Source organism: Lagopus leucura, unplaced genomic scaffold (assembly GCF_019238085.1).
Source record: "Lagopus leucura isolate 7727_CA_CO unplaced genomic scaffold, USGS_WTPT01 Super-Scaffold_806, whole genome shotgun sequence".
NCBI classification, from domain to species: domain Eukaryota; kingdom Metazoa; phylum Chordata; class Aves; order Galliformes; family Phasianidae; genus Lagopus; species Lagopus leucura.
In genome coordinates, this window is record NW_024962260.1 from 9,252,402 (window position 1) to 9,274,187 (window position 21,786).

General features: G+C 41.1%; 1 protein-coding gene across 1 annotated transcript in view; it reads right to left on the reverse strand.

Annotated features, from left to right (window-relative positions):
- Positions 1-4,667: 4,667 nt before the first annotated feature.
- The window catches only part of MAPK1 (mitogen-activated protein kinase 1), a 28,422-nt gene continuing 11,303 nt past the window's right edge, over positions 4,668-21,786 (reverse strand). The window contains exons 2-9 of the mRNA XM_042866086.1: positions 20,721-20,903; positions 18,933-19,122; positions 15,974-16,090; positions 14,111-14,225; positions 13,348-13,479; positions 12,121-12,230; positions 10,882-11,009; positions 4,668-8,765 (exon numbers count right to left, since the gene is read on the reverse strand). Coding sequence (XP_042722020.1) covers positions 10,893-11,009; positions 12,121-12,230; positions 13,348-13,479; positions 14,111-14,225; positions 15,974-16,090; positions 18,933-19,122; positions 20,721-20,903 — 964 coding nt within the window. The 3' untranslated portion in view covers positions 4,668-8,765; positions 10,882-10,892. The remainder of the gene's footprint in view (positions 8,766-10,881; positions 11,010-12,120; positions 12,231-13,347; positions 13,480-14,110; positions 14,226-15,973; positions 16,091-18,932; positions 19,123-20,720; positions 20,904-21,786) is intronic.

A 21,786-nucleotide genomic window follows, 5' to 3' on the forward strand; every position in this document is an offset into this window, starting at 1 on the left:
AAAGTAGGCATCGTTCTACACACTTCGAAAGCAAGGAGAAATGTACAAGTTGAGAAGAGCGAGTTCTTCACCCCTGTTAGTTCTACAGCATTAAATTTTTTCTAACAGTGGTAATGATGAACACTACACACTAGCAGTCAAATGCAAGTGGTGGAGAGATAACTATATTGATACCTTGTCCTTCTGAGGAAAAACAAAGCTTCCCTCTTTAAAGGAAAGTTATCCAGCGCAGATTTACTTGCAGAGCCAGTAGTGCAGAAATGCTATCAGGGGGCAGGAAGGACAGAATTAAGACTAGAGAGTTCCCATGCATTGCATATTGCCTGTGCGTTCTTATCTGGTTTTGAGTTAGTAGTCGGCGAACAAAACCAGTTGCAGCATTCCCCAAGTCTTTTTACAGCGCCGTGATCTTATAAGGCTGTGTGTAGCTTAGCAGAATCCCAAAATCAAGCAGAGAAAAAAGCCCTTCTGCTCTCTTATCCTTGGCTCTAACGGTGCTGGTGTTGAGCCCGGGCCTTTTTCAAGAGGAAAAATGTGGAGGAGCAATTCCGGAGAAACTCCCTGGATCTAGATGTGTTCTGCTGATAAGACTCAGAGGAAAACAAGCTTACTGCAGCATCAGATGCAACTCTTTTCTGCTTCAAAGCACTGCAGCAGCTTCCAGAAAGCAAACAAGTGTTATGCAGGACTTTTTCCCCAGAATACATCTTTAACAGCCTGGAACAACTGTCAATGCACAAATCCATGCTAGCAGCAACCATTGGAAAGACAATGAAAATAAAAGCTGCACAGTAATAATTACTTCCACTACTAACTACACACAGGATATATTGCTTTTGGTACAATGCCACTTATTGTTAGAAGAAAACCAGTGATTACGTTGAGCACGCATGAATTATGCAGATCTTTGCCATGCTGGAATAACAGCAAATTATACTCAGAGAAACGTCAAGTCAGCTGTAAAAACGACTTAACACAGTTCTCCCCACATACCAAACTACCCCCAAAAACAAGCCCGTGAATTAAGTTGAGCTACAAAAGAATGTTTAAGAAATGACCACAATTTTATTTTTCTTTAATCCCCACCTTCTTCTGGAGTGCTGATGGACGCTGCACACGAGAGCAGACAGAACACGTAGCTACAGTGACACCAACAACATTCCTTTAAGCATTTCTGGATGTGTCAACTGGCCTGCAGAAGTTTGTTCCCTGCACATTTGTGCATGCCTACTCAAAGAGCCTGCAAAAGTAAACATGTACCAAAACTAACAAGACTTTTTAAAAACACAGAACATTAAAAATTCTTTAGTCTATGAATCTGCATCTAAGACGCCTCAACTACGAGATAGAATATTTGTAAATTTTAAACATTTCTAGGAACAGGAAGGTTTGATAGCCAAAGTTTTCTCCCCTGCTATTGAGATTAAAGCTGAGCTAGGAGAAGGCCTGACTTCAAACCTTCCCCGAGTTTTCAGCTCACTGCTGATATCATCGGTTCAGAGTTTCAAGCCAAGATTCTGAATATTCAGCATTTTTGCATTTGCAGATTTAAGGCAGAAAAGCATCTTCAGAACAAGCTACGTGTCTTGGACGTTATGATTGAAGCAGAAGGTGCATCATAAGTCTCCTGATCATAGCAGATTGTTATCATTCTGTTACTTTTTAAACTCGCGGCACACTCACAGCTTTGGGTTACGCTTTTTTTTTTTGCTTGAAAAGCCTGAATTTTGATATAGTTTCAGTAGTGCAGAAGAATGCATCATAGCCAGGGAGAATGAAGATTTCCATTGTTATTTCTGGCTTTTGTATTCAAGGCATTAAAACGGTAAGGTGGAATTAACAGATGCTGCGCTGCGCAAAACCGCAGCTGGTGCAAAGCCCAGGCGCTGGAGCTGCAGTACAGGACCTGCTCTGCCTGTGCAAGTGGGCTCCCCTAAGCCAGCGGCTGGAGCGTAACCAGCAGCCCTTGAGTCAGCTGCCTGTGAGCAGGGCCCGGCTCTGTGAAGTATGGCTGCGTCCACGGCCTTACAGAATAACTAAAACAACCCAGACATTTCTGAAAAGCAAAGGGAGAGTTGTGAGACCACAGGGAAGCTACAGCCATACAAAATAAGGAGAAGAAAGAATAAGAAAGTGACACCGAGTCAGTCACAGCAGTCAAAGGATTGGGGAGAAAAATACCAACAAGGAATGTATAAACCCTGAGGAAGAAAAGCATCACTGGAAGACAGAAACTCAACGGGATCAAAGGTCAGCTCTGTGCAAGAAGCAACGGCGGGAGACAGAGAAGCATTTCAATCGACCAGTGGCACAACTGGGAGCACCACACAAACCCACAGAAAGACCCACAAGATACACAAAAGGATTCAGCTCAGTGTTTTTAGGTGAGGCAGCATGCTGGCTCTCCAGCATTCTCAAGACATTTCTTCCTTTTTTGTGGGGAATCAGAAAAATGCCTAAGGACTCCTTTTATGTCCCTCACGTGCGAACCAGCCACTCCTGCACCAAGGGAAATGAACTCCCAAAGGATCACGCATCACTCTGCCAGAATAATTAACTGGATGGAAAAGGGAAAGAACTGAAGAAGGGGTGATGCTGCAAGGAAGATGTGAGGACGCTTTAAAGAAATGACAAGAAGTTTCCAGTATTTACAGGGTATTCAAGGATTAAGAGTCAGAAGAGTTCAAACCAGGGTCTGCTGAACGTCAGGCTCAAGTTTCTAACAGCAACAAAGGACTCCTCACACTACATCTGACCCAAGCGTATCGCTCATTTCCCATCATTTCACCTGTTTTATATTGCCCCTCAGAAATGAACACCCCATCACCAGGTCGCATGCTGTGCTTCCAGCAGCAAGAGTCTCAGGTGACCTGTCGGGTGCTTTTGCTTACCTGTTCTGAGGGTTCACACCAGTTTATGTAATAGGACCAGTAATCTGTTGTGTATCAACAGAACCGCGTGAATCCCAAAGAAAGGTTTTTGGAACAGCTGAGACTTCAGCTTCACTTTGAAAAAGAAGACAAAGAAAAAAATTGTCACGGTAGCAAGATGTACTGAAAAAACAGGCAGAGTTCTGCAAGATAGCTGAAGGAAATACCTAAGGTGTGAGCACCTTACAAAGTGGAACAGTAAAGGCTTCACCAGAGCAATTTTCACCTCTTAATTCCAAGATCAGCCCTCAGTGAACGCGGTGTGATGGAAGCTCAGCCCTGGCACCTGGCAGCGCCTGGATGCTGTCCTGCAGAGGAACCAAAGCTCTTCCGAATTGCTGACGTGACACGTATTCATGCGACGAAGATTTTAAGTCTTCTACAATTATCAAATGTTCATTTTTTTTCAGCTTGTCAAGCATTACGCAAATGTTACTTAGTAGAAAGTACAATGAAACACACAGAAGTGAGAAGATACTGGGGTTGTAGCTCTACAAAGCCCAACAGCATCAAATCTACACTGCTCAAACCAACATGGTTATAATCAGAAGCAGTTCCTCAAGACTTTGCGAGCGCAGGAGCTCCTCCAGCACTGGCTATTCAGCCTCCACGGCACGCTGCTCACCAGAGCACACCACACAAGCACTGAGCCTGCACACAGACCCCACAGCTCATCTATGCAGTCTTTGGCTCCGAGGTCTCACTACCCACTGCCCTTCAAAGCTCAGACAGGATCGGCGTCCTATTCTGGTGAACAAAGCAAATAAAAGCAAAGTGTTTTCCAACTAATCCTATTTAAACAAGTGTGACAAAAACACTGAGTCCAGCAGCAGCTTGTCTAAACCTCTGCTGGGACGATGCAGTTCAGTCAAACTTTGAAGTAACTCACTAAAACTCACACACTGCAATGCAGCACACTGCTAGAGGGAACAGAGACAGACAAGGGCAGCCACAGTCAATGAAAAAGCAACGTGCATAACTGCATGTGTGGCAAAATCAAACTCTCAATATTCTGGAAAAGAAGTGCATACTGCTGTGAAGACCAGGGAGGGGATGGAGAGAGGAACCTTAACGAGCCAGGCGCAGAGCTGTTACAGAGCTGTCAGGTACTGGCAAGCACCTCTCAGTTTCAGGTCAGGCTTTGCGCGTTGTCACACACACTGCGGTCTCTAGCTGCCAGGATCCAGTTACACCTTTTCTCAGTTCTTTGGCACAGCTGGATTTCAGACTAAAAATATTCATGAAAATGCCATTACAGGACATACGAGTGCGTTGTTCCCACAATCCTCAGAACGCTCCAAACCTCGGCCTGAGAACAACGTTTTCGTATCGAACTGAAAGCATTTGCTCTCTGAGGGCTGCTTGAGCGCTTCGCAAAACTTCCCGGGCAGTGGGCAGCAGCTGTGCTAACATCCACGAGCCAAACACGGGCCACCTCTGCGCCCAGCAGCTCACAGCGCTCATCTCACAGCCTTCTTGCCACAACGACACAACTCTTCTGCCCTCTACAAACTTTACCTGCAATGTTTTGGATGACTCCAATTTCAGACTGGTGCACTCGTACTCTGAAACAGACACACCTGTGCACTCGGGAACACGGAGGCAGGCTCTCTCTGCTGCTCCATTCGGGCGACTCACTTTTAGACGCGCTAACGTAACACGCGCCGTGCTTTTACAACAGCGGGTCATTGCAAAGCAAAATTTCAGTCGTTCTACACACGCACAGCACTATGCTGATTTGGTAATACAGGGACACAATTTAATGATTTTCTTTGCATTTGTTTTTACAAGATTCAGATGCCAAAAATGAAACAGAACATTAAGTTACCTGATTTAAAGAAGAAAATCACATACGTTTACAACATTAAAAGAATAAGACAAATATAAACCTTTGCTACTTACAACTGATCTATACAGATTAACCAAATCACAAATCTGCCACAATATAAATGTTTAATTGTTACAATGAATAAGAACATACAGAAAATGAAGTTTTAAAGGTTTTTTTAATATAAAATCTTCCTTTATTTTATTTTAAACTTACCATTAACTAAATTAGCTATGCAGGACATGTGGGGTACGTGACTAAGAAGGCACCAACAGTACAAAGCAAAGACAAAGCAGTTTGAGTATTTAAGAGTGCTCTACACTGATACAACACAAGAAAAGGCAACAATAGTAAGTAATCCAGCTGCAACCTGCAGGCGTTTGTTCTACATTTACACAGGCAGTCTGCCTTTCGTCCAGCGCTCCCCCAGCTCCATCACAGCACATGCTACAGAAAACCACGGTACGCTTCACTTTACTAATGTGCACTTTTCACTGATTTAGTGTCTTGATTTCAGTCATTAACCAAACCATTTTGAACCGCAAACGCATTTAAAACTTAGTAAAAGGACTGTTTGGATTTTTGTTCACTGCATTTACAAAAATACTTCCCCTAAAATCTGGGATTGCTTGAAGACGTCGCTGTACAGATATAAAAGTACTATGCAAGGGACCAAATCCATGAGCATCTTGTGTGCATAGGCCTATATTTATACCACATCACTGTGCTGTAACAACACAAATTCATCAATAACCAAGGACTATATAAACTACACTGACGTAAGCAAATATATATTAATACAGTTTAAATCTATAGTACAGTTGCTCAGCAAACAACTTTGACATGGTATAAATATATCATAGCGGATTACAACGGGCAACAGGCTTTTTTCCCCATTCTGTAAGGCAAGCCGTGCTCAGCTCCTTGGGCTGCCTGTGGCCACCGCTGAGTCACGCTGCCACCTGCGACTGCCGAAGCCTCGCAGGGCAGCACGCCGCTCAGCCCGGCAGGGCGCCGCACGCCTCGGACCTGGGGCGTGTGACAGGGATGAGGAAGATTCTGGGAAGTCAGGACAGCAGAATAAGATGCTTTCTTTGCCAAAGCATCCAGGAGAAGTTTAAGTTTGCCCACTCTTCTTCCGCAGTACAGCTGCAACGTTTAGACAGTCAACTGTTCATATTCCTTATTCCCAAAACATCTTTACCATGAAATATATATTAATTCAAATACAGGCTTCAGGTCTCTGCTCTACATATTCAAAAACTAAGTAAAAGAGGGGGAAAAAAAAAAAGCAAAACGGAGCAATAGCCGACCTAGCAGTGTTATAGGCACCTTCTTTTAAACATTTTCAATATCTGACAAAAGAAGAAGTCATGCTTCTGCACTTGACAATATAGCATTCAGCTCAACAACGCTACTGCGTTCAGCAGGAGACGGATGGATGCAGTTATGGGTACCGATGGACTCCAATTTGGGTCAGTAAGGACAGCTAAGGAGGAAGGCCTGAAAGCACCACACGTTAGGTAAAGCAAACCCTTGGCTCATCATTCTGAAAGACAGATTGCAAGGGTAAGTTTACACCTCTCCAGAAACCCAAAATTAAAGTATTAAAAAAAGAATTGGGAAAAGGATGAAATAAGCTGCCAAAATTCTTCCTTAGCAAATTCGGGTTGAGGTGTTACAAACTAGTTTTACAAATTTTTTCAGTAACAGTCATCTTTCCAACCGTGATTCCTGTAATGATGACGATGGTACAAGGAGCAGAGATTTAGAAATATTTCAGCTTCTCTGAACTGCATGAAGAAAGCGTTTTGGTAAAGATGTGTAGAAACACCAGAAAAAATTTCTACACAAGGATCAACAGTCAAGCGCATAATTTCTAAAGAACCTTCTTTCAGCACAGCTCCGTGCCGCCATCCCACGGCCACTCGCGCAGGGTCCCGGCTGCTCCTTCTGTTCCGCGCAGCAGAGATGTACGGACCACAGGGACTTCCCAACTGAAAATGCCCCTTACAATGAACCACCGCTTTTCAGAGTTAGTTTTGGTAGACTAAGACTCAAACTTGAAGAAAAAATCTGAAATGGAACCTTGTGAGCACCCTCACCGATCGAAATCTAAGTTAATGGCTTTCTTTTTTTCTTTTTTTTTTTTGAAAAGCAGACTACGTGGAATGAGGAAGCCTGGATTCATTAACCAGCAAGCATCCTTGTAATACTGCAGCAGCAAGTGAATCTGATTTCCATTCAAACACATTACCCAAGAGGAAACCAAAAACTAATTCTTTATGTTAATGTGAAGATATAAGATTTAAATTTATTTCCAGGAATTACAAGTGCATTTTGTTCATATTAGCAAGCAGTCTATACAATCCATTCTTCACTGCTGCCAAAATAAATTGAGAAGACAGCAGAGATATGAAAAGCTAAAAATAGAACTATTTTTCCTAAGTTATTTGTTGAATAGCATTTCAGTTGAACACAACTCAGAGGTAACAATAGATTTTTCTCTCAGTCATAGGCATGTGGCACTTAAACAATCATCTTTGCACAGAAAGCTTTAACAGTCATGCGAGGGCACAGTAATCATTTTAAACAAGGCAAATTTCTCACCACAGAGAGCAGTGGGGAAAGAAAAGGAGGCACTGCACTGGAACATAACATCTAGTAAACTCACATTATACAATTTCAGTAACAAATACTTGAAAAGATCATTAAAAGGTATACAATTTTAAACATTATTTAGTGCTAGCTTTGTTTGGTTGTCCTAACTCAGCATTATCAGAAAAGTTTGATAGTACTTGACAACAGAACAGTACTTTATGTCACGAGCTCATGGAGGCTTGATTACAAATCACTATAGTGTAGGTTGCAAGAAATGAACTTGAGATGCTGACATGCTGTAGGAGCAAAAGGAAATTCAAACTTTCTCATTTAAAGATGCAGTGTTCCTCTCTGCGAGAATTCTGAATGTCAGTGATTGGATTCAATGTAAAACCACCAATCCTCATTTGAAGCATTTCATTGGTATGAAGTAGGCAGACTTCATCATCGTCATTACTAACATCATATTTTGGTTTCTCACTTACCACATTCGGATGCCTTCCACAAAGAAAAGCATTCCCCATTAGGTCATCGTGCCATTTTGTTCTTTGTTAATCTCCCATCACACAGGGAATAAATAGGATGGCAAGCTGCCACTCATTCTCTTTGCACAAGCCTTATAAACACGACCACAAGGTATGAACTTTGGAAGTATTACCCCTCCCAGCACGGTTAAACTTAAAATGATCTGTTTTGAAAAAGGCGGGGAAAAAAAGGTACAAATTTTGTCAATGCATGGTAAAATGTTTCTTAGATGAACTCAATTAAGATGGGTTCCTATGTGGCTACCGCACCGAACAGAATACCTGCAAGTACAGCACAGGACACCCAAACAAGTGCATAAGCAAGATTAACACGAACACGACTTATGCTGTAATCCAGAGCATCATGGTAAAACCCCACTCACTGGATGCTAACCATTTCTATTTAAAAAGGAAGTGCAAAAAAAATCTGGGATGTCACTGACTTAAAGTGCCCTGAATAGTAGCTTTTCTAAAAAAAATGCCAGCGACTTCAGCAAAGTCAGAAGAACACAGTTCATGGTGTAAACTTCACATCAGTAATGAATTATCTTCTTGGATATTAATCCAGGAGTGAAAGGAACCACTGCATCTCTCAAACCAGAAAGCAAGCAGTTAAAACATGGCCAGCAGTAGGTGCACTTACAGTACAGTACTGCAACAGGTCAACAACGGGCATTACGCATAGGAGTGTCAATTACAATTCTTCAGGCTTAAAAGATTCATTGAAAGCATGAAAAGCCAAAACTACCAGGAACTGCCCTCCTGAATGGCTCAAAGGAGTTAGTGGATAAGCTGAGAGAGGCCACAAGACATGACCAACAGTAAAGAACTGGGAAGAGGAACAGCAACGTTTGAGCATGCCCAGTCCTTTAAGTCCTTGTCCTACAAAAAAAAAAAAAAAAAAAAAAAAAAAAAAAAAGCAGAGACATTTCAGTGAAGGAAATTTTAACATTGTCTTAAAAACATTTTCCTATTTCTACCTTTCTCCAAATGAGTCACCTACACTACTTGGTTATCTGAAGAACTGTTTTTTTTCCCCACATTGCTTCATAATTCCAAAAGCTAGAGTCAAAAACGACAATGCAAAGAACACAGATAAGAGCCAGGTGATAGCAAGGGGCTGCAGAGGAGAGCAGAAATCTATAGGAAGAGACTCAGTGTGCACTGTGAGCCAACTGCTAGGGACTGGCCTTCGCTAGGATGTCAGCTACTGACGTTTAAGTGCTGTACTGTGGAATACCTAGTAATTCTGATCACAAATTACTCATACAGTTCTCGTGAATCATTATCTAGTTAAGTAAAATACTCAAATTTCAGTATGTTACTGGCCAAATCAACTCTTCGTAGCAGCACTGAAAGGATCAGAGACTTCTCTTGGCACCGGATCACTGATATCTGCACTCCTAGTCCCTTTACCCCTTAATCCCTACTACAGCCTGGGTACGTGCACCTGGGCAAAGAGGTGAGTAGCAGAGACATCACCTATGATTTACCACAGCGTCAGCTATTGCTCTCCTTCCTTGATTCCATGGCCTACACAGGCTTCATCTTACTCCAGTTAGACACATTGTGCACACACTCCTAGTGCCTCTCGTACAGAATTAGCTTCATACAACACGGGAGGGAAGCAGGCACCATCTGCCTTACTGTGTGCCAGGGTAATTCTACTGGGAACGTCCAACAGCATAAGGCTCAGATTTACTTGCATTCTAATTATTAAAAGAGTTTCAAATGTTAGCTACTAAGTTTAATAAGCAAGATTCTCTGTTCCCAAAAATCAAAATGACTTCAGTTGTGAGCTTTTATGTTCAGTACAATTATTCAATATTCAAGCTAGTGACACAAAAGGAGGAAAAACTATTTACAGTTCACTCAACTTTTTTTTTTTCCTTCCTCTTTTCTTACCAAGCAATAATTGAGAGACTAGAAGCATAAGCAATGCAGGAACAGAAATCCCATTCTTAGTCCAGAAGAATTACTGGTTATAGCAAAGCAGTCAAGTTCCTACACGCTGCAGCCACAGCCACAGATGGCTCACAGTGAAGCGCACAGGCTCAGAGTCTGAACTTTCTGCTGGAACTGTCAACCAGAGATTCTATTTGTGAACTGCTGATGGAGAATACCATGGAAATCACTTTTAAGGCCACAAAATAGGGCAACCTACATCAGGCAGCTGTCTTCGTATTTTTAGTTTCTTCTCCAGTTACAAAGCTTAGTTACTTAAAAACATTCATTCACAAGTATTAGAGACAATACACTGTTAACTATGTTACCAATTTTGTATGACACTACCAAGACGTCAAGCCTCAAAGTACATGAAGTTTATTGATTTGAAACAAAACACAGGTGAATATCAGCAAATTCAAATTAAGCATGTTTAGATCTTCAAAGAACTAGCAAAAGTAATCATAACTGATTTATAAACAGCTGCACAGTTAATTGCTCATACAATTAGCTCAGAGGTACTTAAAACTGAAGTCTCACTGAAGATTTATGGTTTTGAGGTTTGGGGCTTTTCTTTTTTTTTTTTTTTTAAGAGTAGTTCAAGAGATTTCTCCTCTGCACATTAAATTTAAGAAAGAGATTTTAAAGAGCATTTCAAGCCACACGACCAGATACTCTGTTGTCTTCTATGAAGATCACTGACCCCTTGAAAAGCTGTGGTTTTTGTTTTTAAGATCTGCATTTCAGTAGCGTTCTCATCACTTTTATTCGAGAATAAAATCAAATGTAACCCTTATTCCTTAAATGCAACCTGAGAACCAGGTAAGCATCTCAAGGCCATTGCCCAGATTCTTTGCAGACAGTTCAGCACTGCAATCTACACTCATTTCTTCAGTAAGAGAACAGGACTGAGGTCAATCGAACAAGCAGAAAGTTGCACTTCAGCAGTTAGTTAGCAAGTCAACAGAAATTGTCAGCTATACATCTCACTAGCAGTAACCACTGAGTTCCAAAATTCTTCTGGTCAAATGGTTTCTTATCGCTGTAACTTTACCTATGCACAATTTAAGATCGATATCCTGGCTGGAATCTAGCAGTTTCCTCAAAAATCAGTTCTTTCAGCTTTTCCTTCGGCAAGTCATCCAATTCCATATCAAACTTGAACGGTGCTTCAGCTACAGGCTTGATAAAATTAAAGAAAAAAGGTAACAATTCATCTTTTTCAAACTATTGTTCTGTTGAAATTAACGGAGATCCTGAATGGGAAAAAACATCTAAAAGTGTGCACACAGAAACATGCAGTATTTTGCAGCCTATGAGGAACGACTCATTCAATTAGTCCTTATATGCTTCATATATTAAAAATTTTTAAATCAAATTACAGTCAAATGCAAAACAAAGCCTAATACTTGACAACAGCTTATATCTCAGTAACTACCTGGACAGAAATCTGAAACAGCAGATCTCTCAGAATAAATCTATCCCTCAAGGAAAACCTGCATTTTTCCTTCTCCCCTCCTTCACAGGTAACCTGAAATCTCATCAGTGTTCTATCAACTCCAGTAAGCTCAGTTTTGGGGGCTTTTAAAGCACAATGCAATGGCAACTTCTGTTACCTCTCCTGTCTCATCCCAGCCACTATGAAACAAAACCACAGTGAACTGAGAAATTCCATTTTCAGAATAGTACTCCTTAGCATATGTTTGTTTTTGTGTTGTGCCTCCAAAATGTAGCACTGGATCAAAACAAAAGCAGGACATTAATTTCAAGGATTGAAGTTGATCAGACTGATTTTTCCCCACTTATTTTTATTAAACAAACATTTAAACAACTTCTTTATATCTCTAAATGCAAGCAAGACTTCTCGGTCTATAAGGACCACTTAATATAAGTTACTGCTTGTAAAGAGCAAGAGAACAGCAACCCTCTTGATCGTGTTAGGCCTGTGACAAAGTGCAATACACTACTTAAAAGTTTAAACTTTGCAACAAAAGATTAAAATTTCTTGAAAGATGTCTAAAAAGTAGCAGCATTATTTTCAGATGTAAAGAACAGATGCAGCTCTTCAGCTGCTTACTATTTGTCTCAATTTGGAACACTGGAGGTGTTGTCAAGGCTCGAAATACTACTCCAAATTTCCATTGGGAAGCAGAACATACACTTCTAACCAGGTTGGTAAAATGATACCATCCACTCTTCATTCCAAGTAGAAACATTGTCCATACACTAAAGAAGACAAAAACCACACTGTATCACTTTATCGACAAGATTCACATTTTAACAATGTGTTTACCTCATCACTTGGATCGTAATACTGTTCCAGATACGGATGGGCTAAAGCTTGTTCCACTTCAATTCGCTTATGAGGATTAAAGGTCAACATTTTATCCAACAAATCAAGTGCTAAGATAAAAAACAAGCAAACAAGAGCTTAATACACACTTCAAATGGCAAAGTACAGTAAGTGCTACTGATATTACATACGAAAATCAAGCTGCCTTTGTGCTAATTTTCATTTACAGCAGCAGCAGCAACAGAAACAGCAAAATGCTTCCTCTGAGTAGGGCAGCGCGTCTCTTTTTGTCCATCTTATCAGCATTCCTAAATTAGTTTCCTTCAGCCCGCTCTGGCACATTTTCAGAACAAGTATAGAAAAACATGCACCCTTTGGAAGGCCTGTTTTCACAGACCTAGAAAGCCCCTTGCTTTCTCCATGCCAAAGCACGTTGTGCACACTGTTCTCACCGAAACAACGGCACTGAGCTTTCTGAAAGCCTGCTCTGTTAAAGCTGCTCTGAAGGTTTAGATGGAAACGTGTTACGAAGTCTCACTGACTGCACGCTCCCCAGCAGCTAAGCACATGAGCTTCACTGCCATTTAAGCTGTCAAAAACCCCAGTAAAAATTTCTCAGGCTGACGAGCACAGTTACAAAGCCAGAATAAATCACCGCTGCTTCCCTCCATAAGGATGATCAGCTCTACTGTTCCAGCTGCAGAAATCAGCTTTTTCATGACACTTCAGTACCTGATCATATTCACTGAAAGCGAATTATTTTATCAGTTCAAAAACTCAGGTGACATGCATTGTGTCAGAGCAAGCATGAGAGCCGTGCTGTGCAAACAGCAATCCTTGAACTACACAAAGCAGAAGCTAGAAGGAAATATCAGTTATGCAACAGAACAAACTGTAAATGTCCAATGCCAACGCTGCATATCCGAATGAACTACACTTTCCAAGACAACAACAGCGGGGATTCCCACCTTTTTCAAAGAAGTTAAAGACCATAACACAATTTTTGACTTGTTTAAGAGCAAGAGGAGTTTCATGCTGGTTGATGATCTCACCTCTGACACAGGTGTTCTAACAGACCCCGATGCCCTAACTCCAACTCAAATAAATTCTATATAGTGGCTCTAAAAGTCTATAAAGTGGTTCTAAAAAATATCCCATTCTGCCACTCATTTTGGTGCTCATTTCCACTTCTGAAAATCTGATACAACGCAATAGAGAATAAAATACCTTTGGGGTCAGCATTCGGAAACAGCCTGTTCCATGGCACCTTATTTTTGTGTGGTAGGGAAAGCAAATAGTTTCTGGCTTTTAAATTTATTATACAATTCAAATCTTCTTGGGAAGGGGATCCAAGTATACCTATAAAAATAAAAACACAAACAGTACTGCACTCCTATGAAAGTCACATTATAGCAGTTGCATCATGTTTCCTAAAAGCCAACATTAAAAGTGCTGCAAAGAATCCACACCACGTGTTCTAAGAGCACAGAATACCACAGAATGTTCAGCAACCCCTACTAACAAGGTGTTGGTTACTTGTTTTCTCATAAACAAACAGATGCATTTGAGTTTTCCAATTAGCAGCAGTTTGCTTATAAGATCCAATTGATATAAGTTTACCTACAGAAACTTTCACAAATGGACTTAGACATTTTGGTATGTGAGCTTCTTTGTTTATTAATTTTTCTAAAACATCTCTGCTGATATAGCAAATAAACATCCTCCAACCACCCCTCAAGTCAATGATTTACCTCATAAATCACTACAGAAATAACTACAGGGAACACAAAATGCATCAACAGATCCTTAAATTATATGTTCTTGAAGACAATCCATACATACATCACCATGGATTAGACCAAAGGACAATATATAGAATAAAGGAACTGAAAGATTAAAAGAAAAAAAATGGGTGACCCAGATTGGTCCATCTGGTAGAAAAGATGAAGAGAAGTGGATGAATGAGGAAAAGCTATTATGTAAAACTCACCAAGGATATGGTTAAGTTGGTCAAGGTAGTGTTTTCCTGGAAAGATGGGTCTGTTGGAGAGCATCTCTGCCAGAATACAGCCTACTGACCAGATGTCAATAGACTTGGTGTAACCCTGCAAGTAAAGCAAAACAAAGAACACCACTTTTAATCAAATACATTTTTGTGTAACTGCAGTAACACATTACTTTAGTACAAAAGCACCGAAACTGTTTAAATGTGCCGTGCCTGTTCATGCTGTTCAACTTTTCTGGTATGTAATGAAATAATTAAGAACTGTAGATCAAAAATACTGCTTCGAATGAGTAACAAAGCCTGAAACACACAAGGCGCGCTCTTCCAAAAGGATTCAGTAAGGTTAGCTGTACACATGACCAACCATATATTTGTGAGGCTCCCTAATTCTATAGCCAATTTACATCAGCAGACTTCATTAACAGGCCTTACACTAACTTGGACTCTGAGAAGTTCACAGCATCAAGGTTACTGCAGTTCCCAGCATTACGCTGAACACGTGAGCAGCGGGAAAAAGCCATGGGTCAGTAAGAAACCTTCATCACCAAGGGAGTGAAAGGGCAACACAGATTGTGGGTTAGCTGATCTGTAAACACAGTAGGAAAGTAAGAAGTAAAGACGGTGTGAGAAGGTCAAATAATGAGATAAGAAGAATGGAACAAACAACATCTTCAGGTGAGTAACTTGCATTATACGCTTCGGAATCAAAGGCTTTTCTTATGTATCCACCCTGGTGCTGGGTAATACACAGGGAACTACCTCAAGAACCACTGGCCTCACAAACGCCGTCGCCTTCCCCTCCCACAGTCTGCTGCCTGCTGCTCCCCATCCCCCAGCAAGGAGCTGCCACAAAAGCAAGCGACTGCTGACTCCACTGCCCGCTCAGCACAGTTCTCAGCATCCTATCATTGACTGCTTGTTTTCTACACACCAACTCTGGAAGAAATCAGGTTATTGACCAGGAACATCACGCACTGTGCACTTCCTGAGAAATACGAGATATCTTCTTGTAAAAGCTGCTGATAATCCAGAAATAAATGTAAGCTGCCCTATGCTTATAGCCACAATGGAAGTTTAAAATATAAGGAGTCTAAAAACTCCACTAAGGAGATAATTATTTTCTACATTCAACCTGCTGGAAAAAAAAAAAAAAAAATCAAACTGAACAACCAATGAAGCAGTTTTCCTACAAAGCCTTTGAGGAATACCAAATAGAGCTGTCACACTGGCACTACCAAGTGCACCACTGTGGTAACTTCTGCAGAGGCTGTGGAGGTTACCCACTGCATCATACAGAAAACAGACTGACTTTAACAAAGGCACAGAAGAACGTAAGAATAATTCCAAGTACTACAATAACAAAGCGATGATTTGATTAAGACTTCAAGAACATATTTAGGATTGACATACAGCAAAGACCACGTCTTCAAAATAAGACTCACCCTCATTATACATTCTAAATCTAAACGAAGATGTCAAGATTAACACTAAGGCAACACTTGCAAACCTTCCTGAATACACTGAAGTGCCCTCATCACCAGCATTTCTGTCTTGCTCTACAAAAGAGAGCACCTGACAGAATAAAGTCTCGTGAATGGCAAGAGATGAGGCATATGGGGGCCCAAGCACATCTCTACTCAGCTGTAGTATCCAATAATTGTACCTGAAATCCCAAATTCACTGCAAACCAATAGTTGTAAATCCATTTCTCTGTTCCCTCAACATTATGTGTGAGCTCCAACTGTAAAAAAAATAATCCAGAGGGGACAGGAGAAAGGAGAAAAATTTGGTGCTCACAAGTGAATGATCAGCAATAGAAGCACCACAGCAGCACACTGCAGTTCCTACCTTAGAATTCAGCATGATTTCAGGAGCCCTGTACCAACGCGTGGCCACATATTCTGTCAGGAATCCTGTGTGATCATGGTCAGGATCTGCAACACGAGCCAGTCCGAAGTCACAAATCTGGTTTTAAATTAAAAAAAAGAGCAAGTGTATTAGACATGCATACGTACAGCTCCCCACGCTGCAATATTTCCATGTCACCCCAACTACGATGGTACACTTACAAAGACAGTGATGCTAGCACGTACCTCCAGAAATAAATTATCTCACAAAGGTTGAAAAAAAATATTTGGAACTCAAATACAAAAATGCTATTTGGATAAGGCCCCAGACGGGTCAAGGAGAATAAGTAGTCCTAATAGCTTGAGGGAGAACATTTCTGGCATACAGTTTATGCTCTGCTATGGGCTCATTTAACGCGCTATCCGCCAGGAAGGGGGTAAAGCACCCTGCTCCAACTTATTTGAATTAAAAAAAAAAAAAAAAGAGGAGATTAAGCTCTCCAACAACAAAAAGAATTAACGACCAACACATCTGAAGAACAGCTCAAAACTCCATTTTACAAAAAGTACCATTACAACAGTGTATATTTGCAAAAAAACCACCATGAGATAATGGTGTACTGGAGGGATTACACGTTGCTCAAGGAAGCATAAGCACAAAAACCCACAAGAGAGCATTTCTCAATCTTATGCCAGGAAAATAATTTTATCTAATCATGAAAAAGTCATCTCTGATGTACAGCAGTGAGATGGGCAAAAAGGAGAAAGTGTTCTTATCCACACTCTGATAAGGAGGCTCCATGGCTTTCAGAGCCATTTATGTCCTTCTTCCAAAGAGAAAATAAGGAAACTGGAAACGTGAATAACGACAGCACAGCAGCTCTCTGTCACAATGCCATCAAACAACAATTAACAGTGTTAACACTTAAGAGGAACAAAATTTCTGTTTTCATTCCCCTGAAAGCATGACTGAAAGCCGTTCATTTTCATGGGACACTGTGTTTTGGATTTAAGTGCAACGATCACTTTGTAAGCATGCACGTGTGCATAACACAGACTGGCAGAACAGCCCTAGAAGAAACAAGTCAGCACAAATCAGTGCTCACAGACAAGGCCCAACACACACTTTCTTTTCAATTCCATTGCTTACACTTCAGATGTGGTAACAGCAACACCGCAGTTCCCTTTAGGTTAAGAAAAAGCATTTGCTCTGTCATACAGACTACCACACTGTGCACTAGGGAAGCACACATTGCAGAAGCGTGCTCTTTTTAATACCCAAGAAAGAAACCAGAGCAGTATTTACTGAGCTCATACACTGCCACCCAGCAAACCTAATTTACTTTTTATGAGCATCTTACTTGTCTTAAAACACTTCTTTAACTGCACGCACACAGCTACGCTCCAACTTTTATTTCCTGCTTCTACTACAGATTTTATTCCATTTCCTTCATGAAGGGGTTAATGCCGTGAGGAACTCTGATGTGACAACAGCTGCAGTTCCTGCAAGAGGCAGAGGGCCTTGTCCAGCAGGGTGCGTTGGGAAAGGCAGACAAGGAGCAGTGGGAATACAGAGCAAACTAACGGAGCAGTCAGTATTTAGAATGGACCAGTGCATAGAGCAGTTCAGCAGCAAAGACTTTTCTTGGAATTCTGACAAACTTGTACGGCCAGCAGCCGGTTCACATTCTGCAGAGGGTCAGTTGTTACTGCTGTGTTTTATAATTAGCGTGTTAGAGCCACTATAAGAAATCAGTGTAATTAGGGGGGAAGACAGCATGGAACAGAACAGTTGTAGCACATCAGATCAAAGCCATGTAAACTCCGATCTCATTCCATCAGTAGCCAACAGTAAATACTTGGAAGTACTCAATGTGTACGAGGAAACATGCCACGCACTTACCACCATGGAATACTAAACCAGAGGTAGCATTCAAAACCTTTTTCTTCTGGTTACCTGCTTGGTGTGTAAGTCACGCTACCTTAGTATCTATTCTACGTACCAATTTCCACACCTTAAAAAGCTGAACGTTAACTACTCAATCCATTCACTGTGAGCATGCCAGCTGCTCCTTTCATTTGCCCCATCCAGTTTTTATTTTCAATAGCTAAGGACTGTAATAGTTCACTAGCTCTCCTTGCCACTAGGAACCTCATCCACTTCTATTGTGTTCATTCTTTACTCAAGCAGTATCTTCCAGATGGGAAGACCTAGGCTAAACACAGCTCTTCTTCATTGGGGTAGGAGCACCCTGAAATCCTGGTCACCTCTTTCTGGAAGACCATCACAGGGAGAAGCGTGACAGTTACGATCACACAAGAGCAGAAAGTTACAGCAAGGTGTGTTTTCCGTTTTGTTCTTTATTTCTGTTCTCATTCTTCACACTTGATTTGCTTCTCTGAATGCCACTAAACAACAAGGTAACATTTTCCAAGCACTGTAACAGCTCTAAGATCATCTGCAGTATTAATTCATAAAGAACCTATGACAGAAAACATAAATTAGCAATGCTCTCTTCCCAGTTGATTGCTCTGCTTCCAATCAGCACTGTCTTTAGCGTATCGCTTTGGTTGTCTGCTATTATGAAGCTCTTTTCCAACTCAGAATGATTAACAGGCTTAATACAGGGACTCAAGACTTGAAATACACACAACTGTCAGTTTACCTTCCAAGTAAACACAACTGTGTTTCAGATTGGCATTTTCACCAGCTTTTAAGGACGCTGTTTCAAAGCCAGCCTCCAGATGGAAACAGCGATGCACTCATTAGAACAGGATAACACAGCACAGTTCTCAAACATCATTTTATGAAAATTAATAATGATTTGGCAAGCTGTCCACAACAAAAATCACTTTAATCCCCAATAACACTATCACATTCCTAGTTGTTCACAGTTGTAACAGATTGATGAAGTTGATGAAGACCATAGGGGCAAAATTTTTAAGAAATTTCTACTAACCTTGAGATCACAAGTGGTATTAAGCAGCAAATTCGAAGGTTTGAGGTCACGATGAAGCACATTGGCTGAATGGATATATTTTAACCCTCTCAGAATCTGGTAAAGGAAATAACAAATGTGGTCGTTGCTGAGGTGTTGAGTCTTTAAGAGCTTGTAAAGATCTGTTTCCATAAGGTCTTGCACAATGTATCTGTAAGGAATCAGATGTAAGGCAGCAAAACAAAGCTGGTGGCACGTTAAATATCAACATACAGTACCAAATGAAACTTCTAAACCCATTTTTTTCTTTTCTTTCTTTGCTTCACAACAATTGGAACTACTTGGTTGATTCTTGCTTTACAGACTTTGAATCAAATCAATGCTGATAAGTGATAGAGACCCTCAGAGAATTAAGAGGCACCAGCTCACGGTCCCCTGAAGATAATCAAACTATTTCCTTATATTAGAGACTGATCTTCATTGGAATCTTACTGCGACTAGCTTTCTATCCTGCTTGCCAAGAAATTCAAGTTGTTTTCATTTCATGAGTAATAAGCTGAGATATTAGCTCCTGCTGCACAAACGCTTCAAGGTGGAAAATCCAATCACTTCTAATCAGTCTCCGCCACTTCCAAAATGTTCTCCTTTACTATACGTTTATCATACCATATTGGTAAGCAAAGACTGTGCTCAAGTTAAATTCTAGTATCTTTCATCACATTATTCTTTCCCAAGGCTGAAATTAACACAAAAAGGTTTAATTCTGCTTTGACAAAAATGAATTGAGCCAAAATTTCCTTTCCTTTAATTCAACTCAACTCCAAAACTCTCAGAGTGCAGTTCCACAACAGTTTTCCCCCAAAATAGGATTAAAAAAAAGCTAACAAACCCACAACCCCAAACGCCAGCCACTACTACTGCCATTTCAGCTGGGCGTTTCCATCCCTTCCTTTGCACGCTGCCATCACACCACACCACCACGACATCTTTTTAAGAGCACACGCCTACAGCAGCAAGTGGCCACAGAAGTGCAACCTCAGAGTCCCACGGAAGACTGAACTCAAAGAGCACACTGCTAATTAGTGAAGTGAGAACATTTGACCTCAATTCAATTCAATGCCTTGTGCTTTTAAACAGGCAGACATCTGTGAAAATCTGTGAAGCCAAAAGGAAACAATATATACAGACTTAGTGAAACGATGCGAGCTGACTCCAAACTAAGGTTGGTACCACGGGCAGAACCTCTCAGCTGTAACAGCCTTGCTACGTTCGATATACACATGAAGCCAACAGCGAGCACACGTTTACCAGCCTGTGAGTAGTTTCAGACTTCATATACGCAAGAAGCACTGCAAGGCTACAGTGAGAGTGGAGGGATGCCTGGCCTCTTGAGCCCCTGCCCCAAAGGTATCCTTTCCATTCTTTAGGAAAGTCTTAGACGGTTACATCAGAGCTTTACCATTCCATTTTCTCCTTGAAGCAATCTGACAGTTGTAACAAAGGTTCTGCATACAATGACAGTTCAAAGACTGACTGCACTAAATGCACATTGAGTTCTTTGCCTTGGAGTTGTTTTGTTTTTTTTTTTTTCTAAATATGGAGAAAAAACAAACCTCGCACTTATCTAGGAATCAAACCTATCAACCAACGCATCTACAAATCCATCAAATACTATGAACTCCCATTCCAGTTTAAAGTAATAAAAGCCAGCTTTTATTAAAATTTAGTAAGGATAAGGATGAAGAGGGATCTAATGAAAACAGAGAAGGAGGTATCAACCACTAAGCACAACAGATTCTGAAAGGATACACGTCTTTCATTTGTTCAATAGTTGGAGCTCTGATAATATCATTTATTCCGATAATATTCTCATGCCTGAAGCGCAGTAAGATCTTTATCTCTCTCAGAGTTCTCTGGCAGTACGTCTGATGCTCAAAAGGACTGATTTTCTTTATAGCAACTCGAACTTTGTTGACGTTGTCGTAGGCAGAACTAGAACAGAACCAATAATTCGTGTTAAAAGTTAAAATCCATTCATTCAATTCAGAAAGCAAGAATGTTAATTCTACTGAACGCAAGGACTGCTCTCTTGTTTTTACATTTATTTTTATCAAATGCAGGAGACAGTAACAAGTATCTTTTAAGTTGATGACAGCGCAACAATATTTTTTCTGTTTTCAGCTTATCTGGGTACCTACAAGTCATGACCTTTGGCAGCCAACTTTTAGCCTGCTGAGTCCCAAGTACCTGAACAAAGACAGACACATTCATCTCCTCGCTGCCCCGTGGAAAAATTAAGTTTGACTCTTCCTGTACACTGTGATCAAGAAGAAATTTTAGACAACAAGTTAATCCTGGGTTAACCCATTCACTTTGGAAAAGCTCTCCGAAGCCATCTTTCAAGCAGCAGAATCCTACACCATGTCTCACTCCTCCACTGAACTGCATTTTCTGTACTTCTGAACAAGGGAATGGAGAACTTGTGAAGACGCCTCTCCCAGTTCAATTCCAAGGACAACAGCTCCAGAAAATAACATACTCGCACAAAGGGCAGCAAGGAGCAGCCCTGCAGCACCGCTTAGGGCACACTGAGGTAAGAAGCGCAGGGCAGCATTCAGGGCTGCACCAGCACAGGAGCTCAGGCCTCCCGCTCACAGTGCCCCCCCAGCCACGAGGACGTCGCCGCCCGGCCCAGCAGTGAGGCTGTGCAGGAGGCGCAGATCTCCAAACCGCAGCCTCCAGTTATTCCTGAGCATAAAGGCTACGAATGGTTACAAGGCTGTTCTAGCACGTTCTTTAAGGTCTTGTTTACATGAACGGCAAAGCATCTCATTATAATAATTTCTCTTTAATTACATTACCATATGCTTTTAAC